Genomic DNA, 18,198 nt, shown 5'->3' on the forward strand with positions numbered 1-18,198 from the left:
GGTGGATGTCACAGTGACGTTGTCCAATGACGACGTCAGCTAGAGCTCAGCACAGCGTATCCTCGTTCCTCAATGTTTACACAGCACCGGATCAGATACGTAATGGATTGAATACGTGGGCCCTGGCGGATTCAAGTTGTTCCGCCTGTGGAGTCGTTTCCCAGCGTTTTTAATGTGAACGGACAGTGCATCCGCGACGAAAACGAGACGGATACGGTCTAATGTAAACACCACCTTATTGTTTGTCTCTGGGGGGAAGAGGAGTGCATGGCTCAGGGTGTCTTGTAAGCAGGCACATGATGGATGTAATTGCAGAAAGAGTATTTACAAACAGGCAGGCAAACAGTTCAAAAATCTAAGGCCCTGTCCACACAGCAACGGATTCAGGTGAATCTGATAAAATTGTTTATCGTTTCGGCCTGGTGTCCACACGGCACCGGCGTTTTGGGTGCCCCACAACGATATTTTTTGAGAACGGGTTCCAGAGTGGAAAAATCTGGCAACGGCGCCGTTGCGAAGTCGTCTGGATGAGTAGAACGGATTTGTTTATGATGACGTCACAACCACATGACTAGAACAAGCAGCACTCTCGCTGTTTTGTTTGAACCACTGCGTTGCATTCACTTTTGTATACAGCTTTTCTTTTAAATAAACAAGTAACTGAACCATTTCTTGAATTTTTCTTTTTTTTATTGGATAAGACTGCTTTTCAAAATGTTCACACACAATAAGAAAATTAAGTTATATAAAACTATGCACACTAATAAAACTAATTTGTACACACAGAAGGCACGATTTCCTCGCGTAGTCGCAGCCATCTTCTTGTGTGTTTGTTCCTGACAGTGCTTCACACCGGGTAGAAGAAGGGGTTTATGCGCATGCATCTACTTCTTCTATTGTTCTGGTGTCTCCGATGGGACCGTCTTACAGCGCCCCTAGAGGTGTGGCATGTGTATTGCATCGTTTTCAGCAAGCGTTGCGTTGCCATATATACCTGATATTTTACTGATCCGTTGTCCATGTGGACGCGATATTTATTTTTTATTTTTTATAAAATCTCGTTGTCGTGTGGCTGTAGCCTAAGGCTACATCCACACGGCAACGAGATTTTTTTTTTTTTTTTAGCGGGTAAAAAAATATCGCGTCCACATGGGCAACGGATCAGTAAAATATCAGGTCTATATGGCAATGCAACGCTTGCTGAAAACGATGCAATACACATGTCACACCACTACGTGCACTGTAAGACAGTCCCATCGGAGACACCAGAACAATAGAAGAAGTAGGACGCATGCGCATGTAACGGGTTTATTTTTTTCCACTTGCCATTGTGTGTAGTGGTGGGGAAATTCTGCGCTGGCCCTTTAAGAGCGCAGGTAGTTATGGGAACGAGGCGCTGGCCTCTTTCAGTTCGTTTTGGAAATGTAAGCGCCAATGCCACTGGACGTTTGCAGCCCATCCTCAGCAGTGTATTTGTGTCTCATTTCTTCAGAATAAAAAGACTGGTGAACAACACAACGCAACGTCTGTTACACGCATAAACCCCTTCTTCTACCCGGTATGAAGCACTCACAGGAACAAACACACAAGAAGAAGAAGATGGCTGTGACTACGCGAGGAAATCGTGCCTTCTGTGTGTACAAATTAGTTTTATTAGTGTGCATAGTTTTATATAGCTTAATTTTCTTAGTGTGTGAACATTTTTGAAAAGCATTTTTATATAATTTATATAACTTTTTATATTTTGTGTGAACATTTTGAAAAGCAGTCTTATCCAATAAAAAAAGAAATTCAAGAAATGGTTCAGTTACTTGTTTATTTAAAAGAAAAGCTGTATACAAAAATGAATGCAATGCAGTGGTTCATACAAAACAGTCTGTTGAAGGATCTTCTGACCCTTTTCCCCTCTGCCTCCATTATAGTTAGGTAACTGTTGCTTTGTGTGGAAGGCTGTACTTTCTGTTCATCAAAGCAGGTGTAAATTGTCTGTCTGGCAGGTCAGTCAGGTTAATGTGTAAACAATTTCAATTTCTGTTACGAATGATGCGCGCGAGAGTGCTGCTTGTTTTAGTCATGTGGTTGTGACGTCATCGTAAACAAATCCGTTCTACTCATCCAGACAATTTCGCAACAGCTCCGTTGCCAGATTTTTTCACTCTGGAACCCGTTCTCAAAAGATTTAGTTTTGGGGCACCCAAAACGCCAGTGCCGTGTGGACGCCAGGCCGAAACGATAAATTTTTATCAGATTCACCTGAATCCGTTGCCGTGTGGACAGGGCCTAAGACAAAGGTAACGAGCAATGGTTTCACGAGGCACAAACAGAACGGCAGAGGCAAAGATGAAAGGCAGAGTCTAAATACACAAAACAAAGTCAAAACCAGAAAGGCAATACGTAGATACAAGGCTTGGTAATGTGAGACGCTAGGTACAGTATGTATACTTTACAAAGTCTGTGTTTAGAGAGTCCTTATAAGAGTGTGCTGTGATTATAAGGACTATAAGCACACATTATATTCTGCAGTGACATGACACAGCAATGTGGGTTTTTTTTAAGGTTTTTTTTTTTTTTTTGGAGACTCAAAGGAGGGGGACACAAACTTGGTTCGTTATATGCGAAAGTTTGTAGTAAAAGAGTTGGTTATAGTGGGGTTGCAGTGAAACATGAAAACATGACACACTGCCTCAGTGAGGTCCACTCCTGATTACATTTATTCCTACAGTAGTTAAGTGTAAAGAATTTAGTTTAGTTTTGTATTAGTTTTTGATGGAAGATGAAATAAAATAAAACTGATGCCTCATTCTTCCCAGGTGGCTGCTTGTTGGACAGATGTGCACCTTTTGCTTGTGGATGATTTTGTTGGTGCAGGGTTTGAGCAGATGCTGCTGCTTTTTGAGGAAGTCAACTCTGCAGAAGAAATCCTGGGAAAATTCCTGCTCACGGACCTCTGTGGTGTTTGTTATTCTGTCAGTTCCCATCATCCCATCACTTTCCTTGTTCATGTTAATCAGTTATTGATGTTAGATTACTCATAACAGATTTTAGCTCTTTGGTTCTTTATAGTACAGTGTGTATCTTCTTGTGTGTATCATTTGTGGCATGCATTTTATCCTCATTAGGGATAGATGAGTTAAGTTATAACATGAGTTTTAACTGGAGCAGAATTGGAACGCAGTAATTTCTCTCACACACAGAATAAGTGTATAAAGTAGCACTTACTACTGCCCTGTTACTTGTGCTTCATTTAACAAATCTAGGCTCGGAAGAAGTGTGCTTGATTTTTGCTAATTGTGATGATTCAGGCTACACACAGGCTGATTTGATTAACATTGTAGATTATGGCTTAGGGCTGTGATTGGACAGTGATTGCATTTCAGTATGACACAGCACCACCACACTGATTAATCTGAAATTGCAGGATATCAGGAAATTACATTCACTTGTGATAAGTTACCACTGATGGAGTATATTTGTGTTTCTTGATAGCATGGAAGAGCGGAGAGTGAAGATGTAAATTTCTGTGAGACAGCAGAAGAAAACATCACTTTGACAATTCAAGCTCTTGAAGCCAGACTGGAGGTATGAAGCTTATTTTTTAAAATCAGTTATCAGACTTGTCACCAGCAGAGTTGCGTTAACTGGTGTTGAGAAACATCGTTCTAAAAGCATCAGTACAGGCAAAGAAGCAAATATCTGTGTGATTCCATTGGCTCCTTTGATCTCGAAAGATCGTGGTGATCTGCACCAGAGGTTATCCATCAGTTGTTGAGTTGCAGTGCCTAGTATGACTGTGTAGGCCGATGCGTGAGCCACACGGTCTGCTAGTTGCTGCAGGTGAAGTTGCTTGGTCGGGTGTCTGTTGATGCTGTCTGCAGTCTCCGCTGTCGTCGGAGCCTCCCCCCCACCCCCACCGGGTCTCTCTCCTTTCCTCGGCTTCCCCAACAACGGCCTTGGTGGTGGACCGCCAGCCAGCGCGGTTTGAGGACGCCGTCTCCAGGTCTGCGGGGTTGGAGCCGCCTGCCCTCAGGTTGTGCTTGCACATGTCCTTGTAGCGTAGTGCGGGTCGTCCTGTGGGTCTGGAGCCTGTGGCCAGCTCACCATACACAGGGGTGATAGCGTTCCGGCGCCACGCCGGATTTCCGGCGTACCGTGGCTGGGGAAAAAAAAAAAAATCTAGTTCGCCCATTGTCCTGTGTCATTCTGAGATGCGCAGATAGACAGTAAAGGGAATTCGCATGATATGGAACTAGTGGGAAAAAAGTGCCGTCACGGCACTTTTTTCCCACTAGTTCCATATAATGCGAATTCCCTTTACTGTCTATCTGCGCATCTCAGAATGACACAGGACAATGGGCGAACTAGATTTTTTTTTTTTTTTTCCCCCAGCCATGGTACGCCGGAAATCCGGCGCGGCGCCGGAACGCTATCACCCCTGCATACAGCACGTCCTTTGGGATGCGGCTGATGTGGCTTAGCCAGCGCAGGCATCTCTGGGTCAGCATGGCAAACATGCTGGGCATCCCTGCCTTGGCCAGGACATCGGTGTTGGTGACACGGTCCTGCCAGGTGATGCCCAGAAGTCTTCTGAGACAGCACATATGGAAGGTGTTCAGTCTGCATTCTTGGCGGGAGTAGAGGGCAGTGTTTCCCCTAGAAAATGTTTGAAGGTGCGGTGGCGAGACCTGCGCTCAGACGTCCCACCCCAGTACGAGGATACGGGAGCATTGAGATTTTTTTTGACAAAACACACACTCTAAAATGGTGACCCTTTGTAAGGGAATAAATGAATAAACCTAGTCTTGAAAGAACAAGCATAACCTGCAGAGCAAGGCAGTTTAGAAAATAGTCAGGGAGACTAAATTCCCCCCACACCTAACCCCAGAGCGACCCCTTACCCCCACCCCCTGAACATAAATCTCACAACACATGATTACTACAAGTACACATTTATTGGAAATCACACACAAACATGTCAGTGGCAAAGTTTGGCAGAATTGGTTGATATTAAAGTAGCCACAGAATACTTGCCATGGTCAGTGTGGTAAAGCCAAGGTTTGTATCTGGGCTTGTCAACCCATGTAGGGTCCCAGCCCATGGCCCTGTGTTTGCCCTTCTTTTGGCTGCTCTCCTCTCTCTCTTCCCTCTTTTCACATTCTCTTTCCTGTTCTGGCAGTCTGCTTTGCTCTCCTGCTTGATTACTGCTACCTGCCTAAAATGTTCATATTTTCAAAACATTTTACATGGACATTTTGAAATTAATGTGGTTTTGATCATTTCTGATCTGATATGGCATTTCGCAGATGATCTCACACACCCACTGACGTTCGGAAAAAGGGCTGTGTTTAAAAACTCACGTTGGTGTTGTACTTTCTGCAACAGTGTATGCTCGAATTAGGGATGGACATCACATAACCAATAGCCTAGATTAATCGATAATTGGCCATTAAGAATTTCGTTAAGAAGAATGACGTTCATGTTCATCGACAAAAATGAATAGGCTATAGGTTGTGCGTAGTGCAAGTCTTCAAGCAATGAATTTCGCTGTCTGTCACGAACAAACATTTGGCCGTACCCTGGCTTCAGTTACCTACGAGCTTCCGTAGCGTAGGTCAATTGCTTAAAAATCAACATGAAGCAGCACGGTGAAGTGTGGCGTGGGACCATTTTTAAATGTCCAAGTTTACTGTCATCACTATAATGGAGCGTATAAATACAATTCATCCACAACAAAAATGATGTAGCCTACCATTTGAACAGCGCGCACCAGAGCCTTGTAAAATGACGGTGGCGGTTCATCTCAATTCCAACTATCGACTCGGTGTTAGACTACGGACAAGAAGGAGCTGGAACATCTCATAGTAAAACTAAGATAGTTAAATACAAACGTTATGGCTTTGGTTCTAAAAACACACTGAAGAGGGTCTGAAGTTTCGATATTTAGTGTATAGGCTATCAGATAGAACCTATGGTTTGTATCCAAGGACGGCTCGCCAACCGCAAGATCTATAGTAAAACTAAAATATCTAAAAATAATTGATTACAAAGACGTGTTTTTATTATGAAAATAAATCGAAGAGGGTCTGAAATATTGATCTTAAGAGTATTTAGGCTTATCTGTAAATGGGATGATGGCGTCATCCGTTCACCTATACAGCCTATTAAAACACCGATGCCGGCCGCTATGGGATACAATACGGCCGACACCGGCCGCCATGGAATCTAATGGGATAAATTATAGCAATAATTATGATTACTTTAATATAAAGATGTTAATTATTATTCGTTAATTCTCCCGACAATCGGCGAAGAAAACGTAATCGAATGCCCATCCCTAGCTCGAATGACTTATTTTGCACGAATGAATCTTACCTGCCCAGTTTCATCTGTCGCCTTTCTTTTTTTGGCAAAATACTTCAACAAGCTCATCTGCAATTGAAAGATATCGCGTTGACGTTATCAGTCGACTTAAGCTCAAATAAAAACTAGTGCTCTGGCGATAGGCTGTAATGAAATCGAAAAAACTTCCCTTACATTTCTCACGAACTATATCTGGAAAATGCCAAACGATAACCTATCTAGAAGATCTATGTAGTTGTTTACATGTGGATATTCATCCCCTCAGTTTGTGAACGGACTAATCTACCACAGAAGACCGGGAGGCCAAACGAGACGTCTTAGCAGTAGTCAGTACTCAGTATGTAACATAACGTGGCCTAACATAGTTTTACATAACGTAATTATGTGACATAACGAAACATAATTTCAAGTAACACTGGAAATATAAGGTAACATAACATCTGCTGTCTACTTTTCAAGAATTGTTGCCAACACTTACCTTTCCCAATTTGACAGCTGAAGTGACGGCCGCGTAGCAGTTAGTTTACCTCAGGTTGGCTTGGCTACGCTGCTCCAGGCGGAACGTTGTCCAATCAGAGCCCACGGCGACCCGTGGAAACCAATCAAGTAACTGCTAGCTCGGCCAGTGGAACTGCGCTTCGCCCCAAACGCAAAGATTGGGCAAGCAACGGATAATGTAGTCGAATACATATAGCTCCTAGGGGTATTCCTGAAGGTGCGGCGGCAAAAATCAAGGTGCGGCGGCCCGCCGCAGCCAATTGTACATAGCGGAAACACAGGAGGGTCCATGCTTCACTTCCATAGAGGAGAGTGCTCCGCACACAGGCCCGATACACTCTCATTTTGGTGTTGGTCGTGAGCATGGTTTTGTCCCAGACTCTCTTCGCAAGACTGGCCATTGCTGTTACTGCTTTGCCTATCTGTACGCTCAGCTCGGTGTTGAGAGAGAGAGGTTGCGGGAGATGGTGGAGCCCAGAAAGGTGAACCTATCCACCACTGCGAGGGTGTGGTTGCCAATGGTGATGTGGGGAGCTCTGCTGACGTCCTGGCCCATGATGTTGGTCTTCAGGCTTATAGTGAGCCTGAACTCGTTGCAGGCATCTGCGAAGCGGGTGATGAGTCGCTGTAGCACTTCCGCGGTGAGGGCGGCATCGTCTGCAAAGAGCATCTCTCTGATGAGGACCTTCTGCACCTTCGTCTTTGCTCGGAGGCGTGCCAGGTTGAAGAGGCCCCCGTCACTCCTGGTGTGAAGGAAGATGCCATCTTTGGACTGTCGGAAGGCATGGCGCAACAGCAGGGAGAAGAACACGCCGAAGAGAGTCGGAGCGAGGACGCACCCCTGCTTGACACCATTCTTGATTGGGAAGGTGTCCGAGGATGATCCGTCATACTGAACAGTGCCGCTCACATTGTCATGGAAGGACGTGATCAGCCTCAGGAGCTTGGGGGGGGACATCTAATCCGGTGTAGGAGGATGAGGAGTCCTTCTCTGCTGACCAAGTCGAACGCCTTGGTCAGGTCGATGAAGACGATGAGCAAGGGTAGTCTCTGCTCACGGCACTTCTCCTGTAGCTGTCTCAGGGAGAAAACCATGTCGATGGTCGATCTGGCTCCTCTAAAGCTGCACTGTGACTCTGGGTACACCCGCTCGGCGAGGAGCTGCAGTCTGTTGAGGACAACACGGGCGAAGGCTTTGCCGACAGTGCTGAGGAGCGAGATACCGCGATAGCTGTTGCAATCGCTGCAGTCCTCTTTTGTTCTTGTACAGCGTGATGATCTTGGCATCATGTGTGTCCTGGGGTACTGTCCCTTCTTCCCAGCACTGTAGCAGAAGCTCGTGTAGGTGGCCCAAGAGGGAGCTTTCCTTGCCGGCTTTGATGACTTCAGGCTGGATGCCATTGCTACCTGGACCTTTACTACAGGCTAGCAAGTCGATGGCCTTGCTGAGCTCCTCAATGGTGGGTGGGTTGTCCAGCTTCTCTGTGATGGACAGTGGGGTGGTCTCTTCGATGGCTGCATGTGTGACTGTGTTCTCCATGGAGTAGCGCTCCTGGTAATGCACCGCCCACCTCTCCATCTGTTTGCTGCAGTCGGTGATGACTTGCCCAGAGGCAGATTTGAGGGGAACAGTCTTGACACTTGGGCCGAAAGCTTTCTTCATGCCATTGTATATGGCTCAGACGTTGCCAAGGTCTGCCGATACCTGGATGTACTGGTTGGCACATCTCCTGGCGGTCCGCTGGGCATTGCTTCGGGCTGTACGTAAAGCAGCAAGTGTCTTCGCTGAGGGCTCTCTAGGTGGCAATGGTAGGCTCCATCTCAACAATCCCTGCCTCGAACCAGTCCTCATTCTTCCTCTCTCTTCCCGAAGGTGTCCGTGGCGTCGCAGATGTAGTTCCACCGCGATGTGGCACTGTCGGTGGGGCAATCCTCAAGGGCACCATCGGTGACACTGGCGAAGCACTCGCGCAGTTCAGGCATTGACGTCCTGGCTGTATTGATACAGGGACGACCCTTCTGCTTGGAGCGGTGGATTCGTCTGGGGCGAAGACGTACCTTGCTGACAACCAGGGAGTGGTTGGTGTTGCAGTCGGCACTGTGGTAGCTGCATGTGATGAGCAGCTGGTTCAGTGGGGATCTTCTGGTGATGACGAAGTCCAGCTGGTGCCAGTGACGGGACCTGGGGTGCCTCCAGGACACCCTGTGGTGAGGCTTGGTGGAGAAGGTGTTGGTGAGGCAGAGGTCTTGGTCAGAGCAAAGCTCAAGCAGTCACTGGCCATTCGCGTTGAGCTTGCCGATGCCAAAGTGACCAATGCAGCAGGGCCAGGAGCTGTGGTCTGCACCCACTTGGGAATTGAAGTCGCCGAGCAGGAACAGGTGCTCCTCTGCAGTAATCTTTTGAATCCTGACCTCGAGCTCCTCGTAGAATGCATCCTTAGCCTCTGCTGTACAGCAGAGTGTGGGGGGCGTAGACGCTAAGGATGTTCGCTAGTCCAGAGGAGGTTGCGAGGCGGAGGGAGAGGATTCATGCTGATCCCATAGAAGGTGGTTTGATTGAGGACAGGAGTGAGTTTCGCACCGCGAAACCTACATCGTAGAGTCTGTGCTCGTGTGGCTCCTGCCCCTGCCAGAAGAATGTGTAATTCTTCTCCTTGAGGCTACCATTGGAGGGGAGCCTCGTCTCCTGCAGCGCAGCAATGTCGATGCTGAGTCTCTGTAGCTCCCGATCAATGATTGCTGTTTTCCTGGCATTGTTGATTTGCTGGAGGTCATCAGAGAGGCCAAGACACATTGTTCTGACGTTCCAGGTTGCCAGCCTCAAGGTTGGCGTCTTTGTCTTGTTTTCTTTCTTGCTTGGTGCAGTGATTTTACAGTCCACCTTTCGGCCTTTGGCCTACTCTCCAAGCACCCATTGAAGTGGGCGAACTGTGGCAGGCCAACACCTTACTGGCTGGGGGCTGCCCAACTTGAGGTGGGCGGTAGCTGGCCAGTGGGACGCGATCATCCCTCCCACCATCGGAAGACAACCCATAGCGCTGTGAGCTTACGCCAATCCGCTCCCTGTAGTACAGTCAGTGTCCGATAGGTCACTGTTACCAGGTATCAGCACGAGGAGCCACTAACATAGGACATTGCTGGTGAGGCTAATATACTGACAGGGCAAGACTTAAGTACTCTGCTTGCCTTTTCGTGGTGCTGCAAGCAGTGTTGCTAGTCAGCGGTGAGGGCTGAAAGCGAGACGTGACGAGCACATGCACACTTCACCAACACACTAGACTGATCAAACAACCATTTGATACACATCATGCCGACGAGGTATATTATTTCTGGGTAACTTTTGCCATTGAACCATATTTATTACTTTTTTGTTCCAACTGAGCACCTGTATTGGGACAAATGAATGATGGTTGATTTTCAGTTTGCTGAGGTGTTCCAGTTATGAGCTGTGAATATGTTGTGATGTTTAAAATCACTGATAGTCTGTCATAATTAAATAAAATGAAATCAGTAGTGTGTGCATGTGTGTTTCAGAGTGGTTTGGCTTTCCTCCAGGACCTCCGGAGCGACCAGTGTGTTAAAGATCACGTCATCCGGCAGTGTGTATCAGCTCTTCATGACCTTTTATCAGACAGGAAGCACATCGCGACTCCTGTGTGGCAGGTCTTCTGTCTTTTTTTTTTTTTTTTTTAATTTTCAGTCCCATACATACACCTTTTCAGAATAAATGTCCAGTTATGGAGCACATCTAGTTACACATTTCAATCAATGTGCAAACAGGAAGTGTGTGTTTTTTTTTTGTTTTGTTTTTTGTTTTTTTTTGTGTCAACCTTTAGTTACCCATGACCTTACAAAATCTGTTCTTTTCCCTTACATACACCCATGAGCCCTTATACGCGAGAAAAAATTCCAGTATATAATCCAAAGCACTGATTGTTTTATTGCACATTATACACTCCTATTGTTATAGGCATATTTATCACACTGCATCAAGTTAAAGGGATCAAATAAGCATGTACTGAATAAAAAGAAATTTTAGATCCCAGAGAAAACAACTGAATTAAAAAGGACTATATGTACAGTCAAGTAAACAATTATCTACTCAGTGACTGACTGAACTATAAACTTAATTATTTAATATAAATTGTATCAGTAATACCAGAATTATTTATGTAAACTTTGCAAATAAAATGTATTAATATTAAATAGTTCCTAAAAATTACACACAGTTCTATTTGACAAGTGTTGACATCACCTACAATATTACATTCCACCAAAGAAAATTACTTGAAACATAACAGTACTAAGTAGGTATGTTAATTAAAATAGTAGGTTACATGTAATAAATTATATATAATCATGTCAAACAGTAAATGAAGGTTGGTAAAAGTTTCATTTGAGAAAAAAGTGTTGACACCACAAGCAGTGTTTTAGATCCAACTAAAGATGACTGAACCACATCACAAGGATAAGTGAAAATATTAAATTATGAAATTGAATTGAAAATCTTTCCAGTAATTTATAACAAGAATTTCAATCTTATTCCTTTTTGGAGTGTTCTTTGTTGTACAAAGATGTTGCAGATTTGGCACTAGCTATAAAATCACTGCTTGGGCAGCAGTTGTAGCACTCCATCACAGTTCATTTTAATTTGCAGATATGCAGTGTGGGTGCAATTAGTAATTAAGTGATCAATCTCATTAAATCAGTCTCATTAAATAATACCTTTAATTTTGATGCTTAATAAATTATCAAACAGCTAAATTATGGTATGTTCCAAATTATTATGATCACTTACTGTATTACATAACTCAGTGCACCTTGAAATTCTTTTGAGATTTGGGCAACTTCAAACATATTGGGACAACAAAATAAACACACCCAGTTTCAATAATAATGGACTTATTATAACAAAGATAAAAATGGAATAATAACAGTTGAAATCTTCAGCAAACAGTGAGGTGCGTGTGTATTAAAAGGAAATTAAACATTAACATGAAACGTGTGTGTGTGTGTGTGTGTGTGTGTGGGAGTTGACCATGTGCAGGGATCCCAGACGTCCGCTATTTAGTGGAATTCCGCTATTTTCTAGCGAAAGTTTTTTTTTTTTTTTTAATATCTCTTGTATATCCATTAAAAATATGTTTAAGTAAAATGACGAGCAGAATACGTTCTGATTTGGTTTGCTTGTTTAGCGATGTTTTCGTCGGCTTCCTTTGTTCTCGTTGACATTCGGGAACACTCGGAAGTTAAATTGATGTAAATACCGCGAGCAGTGTTGCCAGATTGTGTGGTTCTCCGCCCAGTTGGGGGGTTTCAAGTGCATTTTGGCGGGTTTTGAACATATTTTGGGCTGGAAAACGTCAGGAGTATCTGGCAACACTGACCGAGACTGTACGCGATAGAACAAGAAAACAATATGGCTGCGCCCATTTGCGAGAAAACATGTTTTAACTCCGTTCGTGCTTTTGTTTCTAATGCGTTGAACTTAATTCAGAGCACTGCAGGAACATCAGAAAAGCAGAAGGAAAGATCAGAGAAACAAAAGCGGAGAAAACTGGAGGAAAGACAGAATGCACCCCAGAAAAGAGCATTAAATTCCTTTGCAGTGAAACCTTTCAAAAAGAGAGGTTTAAATCAAATATCTCCAGTATTTGCTGTACATATGTATATATCTAATATTACTGAATCATTGATTTCTGCTCATTCATGATTTCTGAAAAATGAATGTGGCTTATATTAGACTAGTTGACATTAACTTGAAACAAAGAAAAATAAACAAATGAGATGAACTATGGATACTGTTATAACAAAATCAGTGGAATATTTAGGCAAGTATATTCTTCAAAGCTACGTTTTCGTCTAATTTTTATATATTTTTTTTTTTGCCACTTATGTCATTGATTACAAAATATGGCATCAAATAGATACACATTATGGTTAAATTCTGTTGCTTTTCTATGTTAAATCTTTGTAAAAAATGTGTTCTATAGCATCTTTAAATGTTAAAATCTCAACAGCTTCAGGCAGCCCCCTTGACCCCTGCTGATAGTTTCTCATCTCATTATCTCTAGTCGCTTTATCCTTCTACAGGGTCGCAGGCAAGCTGGAGCCTATCCCAGCTGACTACGGGCGAAAGGCGGGGTACACCCTGGACAAGTCGCCAGGTCATCACAGGGCTGACACATAGACACAGACAACCATTCACACTCACATTCACACCTACGGTCAATTTAGAGTCACCAGTTAACCTAACCTGCATGTCTTTGGACTGTGGGGGAAACCGGAGCACCCGGAGGAAACCCACGCGGAGAACATGCAAACTCCGCACAGAAAGGCCCTTGCCGGCCACGGGGCTCAAACCCGGACCTTCTTGCTGTGAAGCGACAGCGCTAACCACTAGCCTACACCACTGTGCCGCCCGGTGATAGTTTCTTACATTCCTCTATTTTTTTTCAATTACTGCTGGGATCCCTGCATGTGTTTCTAAGTAAAAACAAGGGAGTTAGCTTTGGTTGCTAAGACAAAAGAATTAGCTTTGTGTTGTTAGCTAAGGCAAAGGAAGGCTAGCTAGCATGTGTTTGTGTGTGAAAGGCCTGGTGACCACATGTTTCTAAGTAAAACAAGAGAGTTAGCATTAGTTGCTAGCTAAGGTGTGTTATGAGGCCTATGGCTTAGCAAGGCTAGCGTAGGATGCTAACTGAGGTGTGCATGGATTAAAGTTTTCCGTCGCTACGACGGATTTCCGTCAACTGGGAGCGCTAAAGATCAATAATTAGAGTGATGCAGATCCGAGGAAGAAAAAAATGGAGTGGGGGGTAGGCCCATAGGTCTGACGTGATTTAGAACTTCACCAAGCTGCTGTGATTGCCTGTTGTTGAACCCTTTCTTGTGCTGTGTTTGAGTATATGTAAAGGAATAAGTTGTTGCGCTAGATGGGCATAAATAAATAAATAAATAAAGCCTCCGCTACTGTCTAGTCCCGGGGAGGCTCGGCGTAGGCGGGGAGGCTCGGCGTAGGCAGCGAGCCGCGGTGCTCGGCTTGAGTTTTGTTTCTATCGGCGGCTCCAGACCGACTTTGCACGCTCGTAACTCGGCCAGGGGAGGTCCCAGCCTCTCCAAACTTGGCAGCCAGCGATTCACCCCGAGGTGAGCCGCGGCGCTCCGCACAAAAGGTCAGAAAACAGTGGAAGCAAATACTCCGAAGCTCAAAATTCAGGAAAGTGGCTCCGGTGTCGCAAGTGCACAAGAACAGTTATTTGAAAGTTAACCTGATGAATTTGTGCGTGCGCGTGTGATTTCATGAAGAACCGGGACAACTGGCATTCGGTGAAAGATTCACACCTATGACTCATTATATTCGCGGGCGCCCTCTCGCCCACTGTTGCTTCGTTTTCCCCATTTACACGCGTGTCTGAAGATGGAGTTTTCAGAAATCTCCACTCTGCGCAGAGTTTGCAAAAGTAGCTGTTTTCAGTGACTGAAACCTCCATATACAATACCAGTCAAAAGTTTGGAAACACCTTCAAATTCGATGTTTTTATTTTTACATTTTTTTCCTACATTGTAAATGAATACTGAAGTCATCCAGACTATGCAGCAACACGTAAGGAATCATTTAGTAAACTTTAAAATGTTAATCAAACCAAAATGTTTTAGATTCTTAAAGTAGGCTCCTTTTGCTTTGATTACAGTTTTGCACATTCTTGACATTCTCTCAATCAGCTTCATGAGGTAATCACTCGAAATGGTTTTCCAACAGTCTTGAAGGAGTTCCCAGAGGTGCTGAGCACTCGTTGGCTGCTTTTGCCTTCACTCTGCGGTCCAACTCATCCCAAACTTTTTCAGACTGACTGACCGACCTTCATTTCTTTAAGTAATGATGGACTGTCGTTTTTCTTTACTTAGTTGCACTGCAAAAAATGGCCTTTCAAAAATAAGAAATAAAATATTAAAACAAAGCATATTTGCCTGAATCAGGTGAAAAAAATCTGCCAATGGAACTAGTCAAATTTGACTTGGTAAGATTTCTTAAAGTAAGATGAAAAATCTAACCTGTGTTTAGATGAAATAATTCCAAAATAAGATTGGGGAACTTATTATGCAAGATTTGATTAACTCAAAATAATCAAAATAGTTCTTATAACAAGATCGTACTTCTTACATTTAGCCATTCAAGTCATTTTTATTTATTTCATTTTAAGGGTATTTCACTTATATTCATGACAAAGTCTTAGCAGTAAAAACTGAATTTAAGATAAATATACTAATATTAGGATTGTTAAATTCTACAACTAAGCATTGCTAGCTTAAAAGATTCTCCTTTTGTGACCTGTAATTAGTAAAATACTCTAGATATGAGACCAGAGACTATCTTGAATCAAGTTGACGACACGTGTAGCATTGCAACAAGTTTATTTTTTTTCCCATTTCAACATTCAAACATTAAAACATCTCTTAAGATTCCACTTCCCCAGGACCTCAGTCACCAAAAAAAAAAAAGTCTACGCATTTTGACTTAGTGCTTACACCACGCCAAAGCAACAGTGCATTTTGGGGGCACTGACTATTCATGTATATGAGGGGTTTACAAGATCAGGCACAAAAACCCCCCCAAAAAAAAAAAACACTGAACTTAACTCACAGCATTCCAAAAAGACCTCACTAAAACGCCCTCCACTCACTCATAGCCTTTTTGAAGGCACTTGTCTGGTCTAGAGTATGTACAGCATCTAGAAGGAGCTCACTCTGAATGACTGAGTAAACAGTCGCAGTAAACTTAGGATATGCAAGGTGGAGTTGAATTGTCATGAAAGATTCAAACATTTTCAGTAAAGTTCATTTATTCCCAAAACAAGCATACTTTTTTTTTTCTTGAAACAAGATGAACCGCATTTGACAAATGTCCAAAATGTACTTACTTGTTTTAAAAAAACTTGTTTTATTTTCAAAGGTGCTCCAAATAAGACTTTTTTTTCAAGACATTTTGTCTATACAAGATTTTCAAGATGGACTGTCTAAAAACTAGCCTTTCTAGCTAAATGAGGTTTTGCTTATTGGGCAATTATGTCTTATAATAAGGGTGGCTAGATGTTTTGACTTGAAAATAGACAAACTTCCTAAGATTTTTATTTTTTGCAGTGTGAGTAGTTCTTGGCATAATATGGATTAGAACAGTACTCACATAGGGCCATTCACTGTATACCAACTCTACCTCTTCACAACACAACTGATGGTCTCAAACACATTAAGAGGTCAAGAAATTCAAGAAATTAACTCTTGACAAGGCACAGCTGTAAACTAAAAGCCATTCCAGGTGACTACCTCGTAAAACTGACTGAGAAAATGCCAAGATGTGCAAAGCTGTCATCTAAGCAAAAGGTGCCTACTTTGAAGAATCTAAAATATAAAACATATTCTGGTTTGATTAACACTTTTTTTTTTTTTTTTTTTTTTTTTTTTTTTTTTGTTTACCAAATAATTCCATAGATATTTCTTCATAAAGTCGGTGACTTTAGTATTAATCTACAATTCAGAAAATTTTAAAATAATGAAAAACCACTGAATTAGAGGTGTTTCCAAACTTTTGACTGGTACTGTGGGTGTGAATGAGAGGTGCAACCGAATAAATATGCGTTTTGTTTTGTTTTTAATCCGGCTACATGTAGGCTATCACTGCGCAAAGCCTCTAATGTTGAAATGGTAGTAATATTTGTTAAAATAATAGTAGGTTAATTTCCACATTAATTGGTAAAATGGCCCAAGGGATGTGATGGGGATGGCTGTTTTTAAGGGGGATGATTTGAGATTTTTATTTCAGAAGGGGGATGCCTCCCCCCACATCCCCCCTCAACTCGAGTACTGCGTATAAGGCCATATTTCACCTGACATAGGCCCTTCGATTTCCATCACTAGAGCACGTCAAATTACTTTCGGTTTTGCCAGCATGGACACGCTTCTTTTAAATGAAGGCACAGAGGTGTCAGACATCGACAAAATGGTCAAGAATAAGTGGAGATGGGCTTGGCTAAATGAAATGGGCGATAATGGCAAGCTCCTGCTGCTGTGCCAAGGAAAAAGAAACAAAAGCAGGCATCCGGTGTTGCCAAACTAGATGCCTTTGGCTTCACTGCGAAGAAGCAGAAAAAGTGAACTTTCACTTTTATTTTTCTTGTTTCCTGGCTTTATTTCAACAGATTTTCCTATTTTTCTTTTTGTTCCACTCTTTTGAAAGCATGGTTCAAGTTCGACTGCACTTGCACTTTTCTCTGAACCACTGTTGTGCATTACTAAAGTATTGTTGAAATAAATTTGCACTTTGCGCTGAAAACTTGATGTTTCATCATGAATAGCCAGTAATGACAATGGTAAAGTCTTGCTTTAGCTTTAGTCATTGTTAAAATTATGTAAATGTACTATAAGTAGGGGCCGAGGGGATAATGGACAACACGGCGTTTAAAATTTGACGCATCGCTGACGTGGTAGGGGCCAACGACATGGAGCTTTTTTTTTTTTCAGTCAGATTTTTTTTTTTTTTTGCTTTGCTTTAATCCATGGGTGTGTTTGACCACGTGGTGAGGCCTATGGCCTAGCAACGTGGCGAGGCCCATCAGTCCCTTGGAGACAATACAGTTATTTCTGGATGCTAATAAGATAGAAGAATTAGCCGTAGCAGCTAACCCACTAGCTTTATAACATTACCAAATTCACTGAAATCTTGATGAGGTCAAAATATGGGTAAATAATGAAATTAAAGTGTTAGGTTTTGCATGCTCTCTCTATCTATTAAACAATTGAGAGATTAAAAATAGAACAAATGATAGAAACACAAAATCAGTGTGCACACTTAAACAGTCCCTGAGTTTAAATTCACACTAAGTAAATAAACTAATTCCTAAGACTAGTCTTTTGCCCAAAATGCCAAGTCTTACTTCAGTATTTCGCCCTTTTGTAGAAAGCAGAGAATTCTTGGAGAGGTTGAGTTTCACAGGAGCTCGTAAAAACTTCTGTGGGGAAACGGAGAATCCTTGGTCCGATGCTTCGTAGCTCGCTGGAAGAAAACTCTGATTAAACAATGTGCACAGCTTTAGTTAGAAGGGATCCAGCTGCTTCTTAACTACAAATTAAACTGCTTTGGACTGCAGTTTCGTACGTACTCATAAGGATTAACTAAAACCGGTTGTAACTCGACTGAGTTAAAAATCGCGTGTTTCCGGAGTCTACCGTGATCAAGGGTAAACAAAAAGAGAAACGCGCTGAATCGTGGATCTTGCAAGAAAGAAGTCATGGTTTCAGACGGTCCGATAAGCGAGTGCCTCCTTTTAGGTCTGTTCCCGTGCAGTT

General features: G+C 42.9%; 1 protein-coding gene across 2 annotated transcripts in view; it reads left to right on the forward strand.

Moving 5' to 3' along the window:
• The window catches only part of fancb (FA complementation group B), a 54,092-nt gene that overhangs the window by 11,602 nt on the left and 24,292 nt on the right, over positions 1–18,198 (forward strand). For both annotated transcript variants that reach the window (XM_060937265.1, XM_060937266.1), the window contains exons 3-5: positions 2,811–2,966; positions 3,487–3,579; positions 10,390–10,518. In XM_060937265.1, coding sequence (XP_060793248.1) covers positions 2,811–2,966; positions 3,487–3,579; positions 10,390–10,518 — 378 coding nt within the window. The remainder of the gene's footprint in view (positions 1–2,810; positions 2,967–3,486; positions 3,580–10,389; positions 10,519–18,198) is intronic.

Source organism: Neoarius graeffei, chromosome 13, assembly GCF_027579695.1.
Source record: "Neoarius graeffei isolate fNeoGra1 chromosome 13, fNeoGra1.pri, whole genome shotgun sequence".
Classification (NCBI taxonomy): Eukaryota; Metazoa; Chordata; class Actinopteri; order Siluriformes; family Ariidae; genus Neoarius; species Neoarius graeffei.